We start from the raw sequence: 9,418 nt of genomic DNA on the forward strand, positions 1-9,418 counted from the left end.
GTTATTGAATGCATTAGACAGTAGCCTGGTTGAGCTAATTCAGCAATTATATTTCTTCATCTATTTTGAAATCTTTATACTTATTGCATACTTATTTTCACGCTTCCAAATGATAAACTTTTGCAACTTGCTCTAGATTATGTTTGGTTATGAGTTGAAATACTGCAATAATATTTAATGGATCTATAAGTTTTTAAAGGAAATAACTAAAAAGGTACATAAATGGAGAAAAACGTGTAACGAGTTCCAAGTAGAATATGAAGGTCACATAATAGCAACAAATATGAATGTGAGAATTACTTTTCGCAGGGGGTGATGACAACTACTCCAGTTGGACTGATGTCCCCACACTAAAATATAGACATGTCTTCCAGATACAACTTTTTAATATTATACCTAGTTGAAAAAAGAGAATTATTTAAATACGTCAAAAATGACATCAACTTATATTAAAAAAATTGTTGTTATTATTTCTAGACAGTTTTACTTTCATAAGTCCTTATTTAAACACAGGGTATGTGAAGCTCTTCAGTTACTTATAAGTATCGTCCATGACAGTTTATTTATCCTCAACTATAAAAAAAAAGGATTTATTCAGTCAAAGGTGGAATTGTAAAAAAATTTAAGTGTTCCAAAATAATTTTATAGTTTTTTTTTTAGAAAATATGATACTCTTCTATTTTATCATCTCGATATTTATCATTTGTTCAATCAAGGCAGACGATTCTTCAAAAAAGTATTGCACAACTCAAGCTTGCAATGACACTGCAAAAAAGCTCTTGCTTAACATTAACCCTTCCATCAATCCATGTGAAGATTTTTACCAATATGCATGTGGAGGATTTGTAAACAAGACTGTAATTCCTCCCGGCCGAAAAGGAATAGATATTGCTTCAGAATTAACTAGAAAGCTTAACAAACAGGTGATATTTATTAACGTGAAACATAATCAATCATTTCTTACAACTGTAAATCTTTTGTTTCATAGTTAAAAACAGTGTTAGAGGCCAACTCAAGTTCAAATGAACCAGGGGCTTTTATAACAGCGCGAAATTTCTATAAATCATGTGTCAATGAAAGTCAAATTGAGGTTCAAGGGCTTCAGCCTCTAAAAGATATCCTTTCCAAACTAGGGGGATGGTTAAATTCAACACATAATGAGAGTAATATTAGTGGTATAAAATATGATTGGAGGAATGACGTGATAAAGTTTCGTAGACATGGATATTCTAGTAACCAGTTAATTGACATTTCAATTCAAAACGATTATAAAAATTCTTCTAGAAAAACTTTAATTCTGGATACACCCATTGTTGAAATATATGATGAGCAAGTAAAGATAGAGTTTCTTTCAGTTATTTAAACTATTAGATCTATTGCAGGCATATTTTGAGTACATGAATGATTCTGCTCATCTTCTTGGACATAATACCTCGGAAATAGAAAATGATTTGAAAGACATTTTAGAATTTCAAATTAAATTATCTAACTTAACAAAGGCGAATTTGGAACAAAAAAGTATTGCGGATTTATATAACAAAATGAGTATTAAAAACCTGTCTAATTTGAATCCTTGTGTGCCATGGCTGGATTACATCAATATTTTTCTAACCAAGGAATTGATTCAGGTATGATTTCCATCAAACTATATTTAATAAAGGTACTTCTAAATTTAATATTTGCTTTAAAGTAATGGTATGAGTATTTTGAACTCATTATCTGATAACTTTTTAAATACTATTTGAGAAAAGGAGTAAAATAAAAATAATTATAAAACGCTAATTTTTAGATAACTTACAAATGAGATTACTTCGAAATAATCGAACAACAGTTACTTACTTAGTCATTAACGTAGCACAATATTGATAATAGTTAATGCATTTTAGGTGAATGGATCTGAGGAAATTATTGTCACTGAACCTTATTATCTAAGAAACCTTTATAATGTGATGAAAAATACATCTTTAAAGGTTGTAAATAACTTTGTTAGATGGAGAATTGTACAAAACTCAATTCCATATTTAAATAAGGAAGCGATCATTATAAGAGAAAAGTATATCAGTAAAATATATGGGACCTCGGGCCCTATAGATAGATCGTTAATATGTGTCGAAGAAGCAAATAAAAATTTACAAAATGCTGTTGGAGCAATGTATGTGAGAAGTTTTTTCAAAAATGGGTCTAAAGAAGATGTTGAAGAAATGATAGGAAATACTAGGGAAGTGTTTTACCAAATGATAATTGAATCTGATTGGATGACGAATGGAACAAAAGCTTCAGCATTAGAAAAAGCTCTTGCAATGTTCAATCATGTTGGATACCCTGCTGAATATTTAGATAATGATACTCTGACAGAAAGATATAACGGTCTTGAATTGAATAGTTTAGATTATTTTGGAAATCAACACCGTATTTGGACATTTGATCTCGACTTTAGCATCAAATCACTAAATAAAAGAGTGAGTAAATTTTGAGTTTCGTATTTTATTTGTTCTTATGCGTAAGTTTGACAGGTTAACAAGACAAGTTGGATATACAATGGTGAATCCGCTGTTGTCAATGCTTATTATGCAACAGACGAAAACTCTTTGATATTTCCTGCAGGAATGTTACAAGGAATGTTTTTCTCTGTAGACCGTCCAACTTATTTAAATTTAGGTGGCATAGGATGGATAATAGGGCATGAAATTTCTCATGGTTTTGATAATGTTGGGAGTCAGATTGACAAAGATGGTGAGTTCTATTCCATATTAAAGTTTGTATTTGTAAATTATTTTTATAAAAAAGAAAAGTTATCCCTATTATTATGTAATGTCAATTTGACATTATAGTTCCAATTTATGAACTAGGATCCGTTACACAATTAGTTTCTTCCTGCACAATTATAATTTATGAATAAGTTTAGTCACGGCACTATTTAAATGTTTTCCTATTCATTTTTTTCATTAGCTTTAACTTTTAAAATGATTCTTAAGCCTTGATAATTTAAATAATAATATTATTGGTTATTCATTATTTGCCATCTAATTTTATAAAATGTATTTGTATGGTTTTTAAGGTAATTTATTCAACTGGTGGGATAACGTCACAGCACAAATATATGAAGAAAAAATTAAATGCTTCAAATATCAGTATGGAAATTACACTGTAGAAAGTGTGAATGTAACAGTTGACGGCGAATATACTTTAGAAGAAAATATTGCGGATAATATGGGAATTAGAAATGCGTATCTGACATTTCGTAAGTCATCAATCATTGTAGTAGTTATTAGATCAATTTTATATCGATTCTCTAACAAATATATTAGTGAAATGGAAAACGAGCCAAACTGAGAGAAATATAGAATATCTACCAGGATTTGATAATTATACAATTAATCAAGCATTTTGGCTGAGTGCTGCAAATGATTATTGCATTAAAATGACCTCGAAAACAGAAAAACAAAGAGCTGAGACATTGCCTTATGCCCCCGAAATTTATAGAATAATTGGATCCTTTTCAAATCAACCCGAGTTTTCGTCCGATTTTAACTGTTTAGCAGGTAGCAAAATGAATCGAACAGAAAAATGCAAACTTTGGTGAATGATTGGAGTGATTCCATAGCCTATAATTGAAACTCTTAAAAGTTTCAATTACAGATCCAAATTGATTTTTCATAAAAAAAAAATATTAAAAATAAAATTAACCATAAAATAATTTCAAAAGTATATATTTTTTTCGAACCAATTAAATAAAGTTAATTCGGATGATATTTTAATATCTAAATAAATAAATAATTGTATATCATATTCCAAAATAAACTTTTTATGTCATTACTACTCGTGTTTTAAATGATTTAAGGCTGTGGTTCGTGACAAGAAGGCATATTGAATATATTTTTTTATTGTCCTTCATTGGTACGTATTTAAAATTGTACAATCTTATTATAATATAACATAATATACTCGAAAATATTTCGTTAAAACATGTAGACAAACAAAAGTTAAAAAGAACATTATAAAATATGGCACAATCAAGAGTATTTTAGATAAATAATTTAGAAATAACATCAATTCGACAATGAACTAAAAAAACCAAAAAAAAACAACGATTAAATCTTTAATAGAACATTTGCATGAGGATCAGCAATATGTAAAATTCCATCGAGGTTGTCTTACTGTAATTTATAGACTATATATTGCGTTTTAATAATAATTGCATCAACTCTCTCATTATTTGAAGTAGAGAGGAAATCTTTTTTACCCAGTTGTTTATTGAATAATATACTAACCATTTTCATTACGTCCCCATAAATTTTAGATAAAGGTTTACATTCCCACAAAATATGATCGGTTGTCTCTTTGAACTTTGACAAAAGAAGCAAATTCCCCTTTTGTGATTAAAATATTTAGAAGCAACCTCGAAAGTCCCGGATAATATTCTGTATTTAAACCATCTTTCGCTCGAACTAAAAAACTTATTGGTGATTGTATTCAGGCTCTCTTGCCTACATTTTTTTAATGCTGTTAATGGTGTTAAGGTTGGGTTTTCCGTTTTTTCAATTAGAAAGTACTTGTATAACATGATTTCAGTCTAAAAGGGAGGGACGAGAGGACGTTTTATTCATTGAACAATCTGCCAAGTCAACATTTGCTGCAATATCCGAGTTTTTGGTAGACGCAGCATTTTGGTTAATGCAACTCCTAGTTGGTTTCTCGCATCGTAAAGATAATTCAAACTTTTTGACTACTTCAGTAACACCATCACAAAAATTAAAACGGGCTGAGAATAATGACAACACTTTAAAAGTTTCGAAAGTGCCAAATGTGGGCTGAGCTGAAACTCCACGTGGCTTAGCTTTGATAATTTATTTAAGTGAATTTTCCTATAGTGGTCATATTCCCATAATTTTCTAATCCAATAGAAGTTCAGAGTTTTCGATAATAAAACGCAATCCACCACACCAAGACCCCCAAAGTTCAAAAGTTCAATGGGTTATGCCTCTTTGGTAGTTAATGTTGTTTTTTTGGTCAATAATTTTAAATTGAAAGTAGAGAAATAAGAAGCCGTCTTCCTAATTCGCTTACAAATCTCTTTCCCATTCATTTCCCCAATTTCCTTCGCCTATCCCAGATCCCAAGAGTTGTAACTTTGATTTCAATTTATAATGAGGCCAAGTCATTCCATGTAACTTGTTATAAGGATTGATAATTTCAATTTTTCTTCATTCAACAACATACCAGATAGTTTGAAGAATGAACAAAGGACCCCGAATGTGTTTTCATTGATTGTATTGTCTTATAAGGACTCCTGAAAAATATCATTGTTACGTCGTCTGCATAACATAGACAATCTAAATTTGAGGTTAGCAACTGAAAACCTTTTATTCAATATCTTTGCTCAATTTCTTGTATTAGGCCATCAAGGTATATAATAAAAAGTATTGGGGACAGAGGATCTCCCTAACAAACGCCCCAGTTGTTCGAAAAATATTCGAATTCATTTTTTCATTTAATCAGTGTACGAGTATGCACTAAGGTAACTGCAACCATACAAATTATTAAATCACCAAATCCTTTTCGGTACAGCGTTTTAATATTGTACTCATGAGACAAGGTATCAAAGGTCTGAGCAAAATCCACTGTCCCCACTGTTAGACTCGACAAGAGTCTATTATGTAAAAGGATACCTTCGATGATATTGTTTTTTACAAAAACATATTGTGATCCATGTAAAATTTTGCTTAAAACTTTGTGTATACGATTAGAGACTACAAATGAAAAAATTTTATACAAGCAATTTTGCATAACAAGAGGTCTTGTATTTTTGGAATATCTAGTATCCTTTTTTTGTTTCGACAGCAGGACGATGTGTCCCTCTCAAGTGAAGTCAGGGAAAAAACAACACTAAGAAACCTTTTCATAAAACAAGATATAAATTTTTATAAAATTTGAAGGTAAAACCTGATGGACCAGGAGATTCATTTAATTTTGTATTTTTTATTAATAGTGCATATAATTTCTTCTGTGGAAAAGTGACCCTCAACATCATTTGATAGTGAAGGCTCTTTATTAGACCTACATCTGAGGTCTTCACAGAAAGAAGCATTTCTTAAATTGCATCTCATACAGTTTGATGTATGTTTGCTGGAGGTGCAATTATACATATTGGAGTATAAAGACCACATCTCCTTGCAAACTAAGCATATTGAATAATTTATTTATAACTTTGATAGTTATTTTATGAATAGTTAATCATTTTTTATTTTCAATGGAATCTCCTTTAAAAGCAAGAGGTGAAAGATTGTGTTGTTTGTATGACTTTAGGTACAAATTGATTGCTTTAGGGATATTAGATATTTATTAAAAGTTTTAGATATAGGAAGAAATCTTTTGAAGTGATCTTGTACTGACTAGGATTCATGTTTTCTTGGGTATGTATATATATATTTTTTCGTTACAAATATCACATCTGTCACAAATCATATAAGTTTGTAATCGAAAATCGAAAACATAGAATGTCCAAGTAATAAGATCAAATATATAAATAAGTCTATTTAAGAATTTGATTAATTATAAGTTTAATTAGACACTCAATTTTCCACCTTTCCTTATAGCGTGAGGACATTACAATGCCCAATCCGAGGGACTCAATCTTTCATGAAAGCTTCTCCAGACCCCTTCCTCCACCATCCTAAGGATTGGAGACATTTTCATACATTGGTAGAATAAATGAAAAGAGGACTCCAATTATATTTGTCAATTATAACGAATTCTTTACTAATTATTATAAAAATAAAAGACGTCCCTAGTCTGTACCTCAGCCATTCTTGACGTGTGTTAGTGAATGGATTCTTCAAAATGACGATTGGATCTGCATTTTTCTTACTTTATAGTAATGAATAGTAAATTCCTTTTACTTGATTATTTGATCAAAACTAGTTATTTGTGTCATACGCTCCAGGTTTTATCTTTCATCGCTCAAAATTCAAAAATAATGGAAGAACCAAGTCAGAGAGATTGAATTTGCTTTCAGTTTTTATTAAGGGAGTGTTTTATTTTATGGGTTATTTTTAAATCCGTTTCCGCCAACGATGGAGATAATTATTTTATTGGAGGAAGATGTTAACATATGTGTGTATGCCCTTCATTTTTATCATATTGTTCATATGCCTTTACTTTTTTAACTTGCAAGGGCTGTACATCTAACTCCCATACCAAATCTGATGACCTGGTTTTTAACCTAAACATGATTCAGATAGGAATATGTATGTACATACAAATAGATAACAGTTGAACTTATTTTTCCATGATGAAGAAAATAAAAAAATACAAATTGAGTTTCTCATAATTTTAAATTTGATGAGGTTGCTCCTCCAAATAATGAGATACGGGTGGGTTACAGTAGTTATAAGACGTCGTGAATCGTAAATTATCCTACAGTAAATAGTTGCAAAACGGTCGTTTCTCTTGATCAATGCATGCAATCAAAAATCTAAATCTATAGCAAGCATAACGTTATTGGCACCTTGTATCAGAGCTTGAAAAGAAGAGGAATCAAGTATACAAATTAACAAATCCTTACTAAATTAGCTTGTTCGACATTAACTCAAATATAAACTATACAGGGTTGATCATATCTAGTGGTACACATTTTATTATTTCAATAGTAGCATTTAAAAAATAGGTTTTGTGAGGACATTTACTGAACAAAATCATCTAATTATAGTGTTTATGATAATTTTATTCAATTTATGGGCCCTCAGCCTAATAATAGTTTCAACAGGAGATGTACATATATACATGGAATTCCTACTATGTAGTCAAAGTCCACTCCTTCATGATGAAAGCCTCTAGGACTGGACACTCCCGTGATGAATAGCACACGTTTTTCTCCTCCGGACGCATTTATGTAGAGTAGTCGAAGGGTTGGAGTCTAGAGAAAATGGCAGCCACATATTGATGCCCCAAAAATCCGGAAAGTTGTATCTCAGGAAGTCCTGGGTCTTACCAACGCGATGATAAAAAGCTCCACCTTAAGTTATAAGAAAGTATTTACCAAACTTTTCTCTAGCCAAATTATAGCAGTTTCTTATCCGGAAGTTCGATTTAAGCATCTTCATTGACCAGCTCCTTCATCTCTGAAAAAATGGGAGGGCAGACTCCACAACGCCCAAGACCATAATTCTGAATGTATTTTTTTTTCGAAATGCAGGTATCACTGAATTTGAGACATTGTCTGAATGATCCGTAGTGGTGATGCATCGGTTGTTCTCCTTCTCTACGGTTGCATCAATCGTTAAAAAGAATTCATCAGGAAAGAGCAAAACTTGCCTAAATTTTTATTGGCTTGATCAAATTTAGAATCCTCTTTACTCTTTGTTATTCTCCTCCGTGATTCTGTACCATTGTCATTCCGGATTGAAAATTATAAAATGTGGGCCAATAGATAAAATCAATCCTGCAATATTGAGTTTTGACTCGTCTGCATCTTGAAAAAGCTTGGGGCCTACTCCTTTAGAGTACTTCAAAAATAGGGTGTGAAGTAAATTTTTTTTTAAATATTATCTATCAACCAAAACAATCCAATTTTCCTTTGACTTAATAAAGTATTCGAATTAATGTAATATTTGATGAAAAAAATCTGACTATAAATGTAAGATTAAATAACAGCAACTGGGCATCTATGAATGCACAGTACGGAGGCATCGATTGTTAATATGGACATTAAAAACGGTCTATCCATTCTGGTTATCCGTCCTTGACAATTATTCATAGCTTTAGAAAATCCCCCAATATGACATATTTCTTTACTAATATTAAAGTTTACCAATAGCATTAGTTTAGTAAAACTTTAAGTATATTTTAGATACAATAATAGCTTGCTCTTATTCATAAAACATCACTTATATTAGTATGTTTACGAGAGTGTCGCAGTCTTAGGGGAAAATGATGCAACTCTCTGAATAATAAGAGTACTTAATACATATTTGACGGCATTGCTAAGAGATATTAGGTGTGATCAGTATAACCAATTCTACTTGCAATATATAGAATATGGTTAAAGGACACTTTACATTAAATCTGATTACGCAATGCAGTTTTGCTAAATGGACACTTACCAAAATTAACTATTAAATATATTTCATTACGATTCAAACTACAATACAAGGTAATTTTCTACTAGACTACTCCAAACCACAATACATTTTAATAATGATAGAGTCAGAGACGACCACGGGATAGAGAACTGTCCATGAGGACTTGACCTTCTACATATGACCTCTATCATATTCGATCAAAACGATTGATTTATTAAAACGGTCCATTGTATCTTAATTACTAATTGTTGGACTCCTTTTCTTCTTCTTTTTTTCTTTCTATTTTTAATTTATTTTTTTACAAATTTTTATTTCAAAGACTCTAAAAGCAATTTTAA

The 9,418-nt window shown here is 30.8% G+C and overlaps 1 protein-coding gene across 1 annotated transcript; it reads left to right on the top strand.

Annotated features, from left to right (window-relative positions):
* Window positions 1-446: 446 nt before the first annotated feature.
* On the top strand, window positions 447-3,816 carry LOC121126215 (neprilysin-2). Its single transcript, XM_040721527.2, has 8 exons — window positions 447-604; window positions 661-923; window positions 989-1,333; window positions 1,383-1,628; window positions 1,887-2,459; window positions 2,514-2,733; window positions 3,059-3,241; window positions 3,309-3,816. The coding sequence occupies exons 2-8, from the start codon at window positions 666-668 to the stop codon at window positions 3,581-3,583; spliced, it is 2,100 nt and encodes a 699-aa protein (XP_040577461.1). The 5' UTR covers window positions 447-604; window positions 661-665; the 3' UTR covers window positions 3,584-3,816.
* The last annotated feature ends 5,602 nt before the right edge of the window (window positions 3,817-9,418 follow it).

This window comes from Lepeophtheirus salmonis, chromosome 11 (assembly GCF_016086655.4).
Source record: "Lepeophtheirus salmonis chromosome 11, UVic_Lsal_1.4, whole genome shotgun sequence".
Taxonomy (NCBI): Eukaryota; Metazoa; Arthropoda; class Copepoda; order Siphonostomatoida; family Caligidae; genus Lepeophtheirus; species Lepeophtheirus salmonis.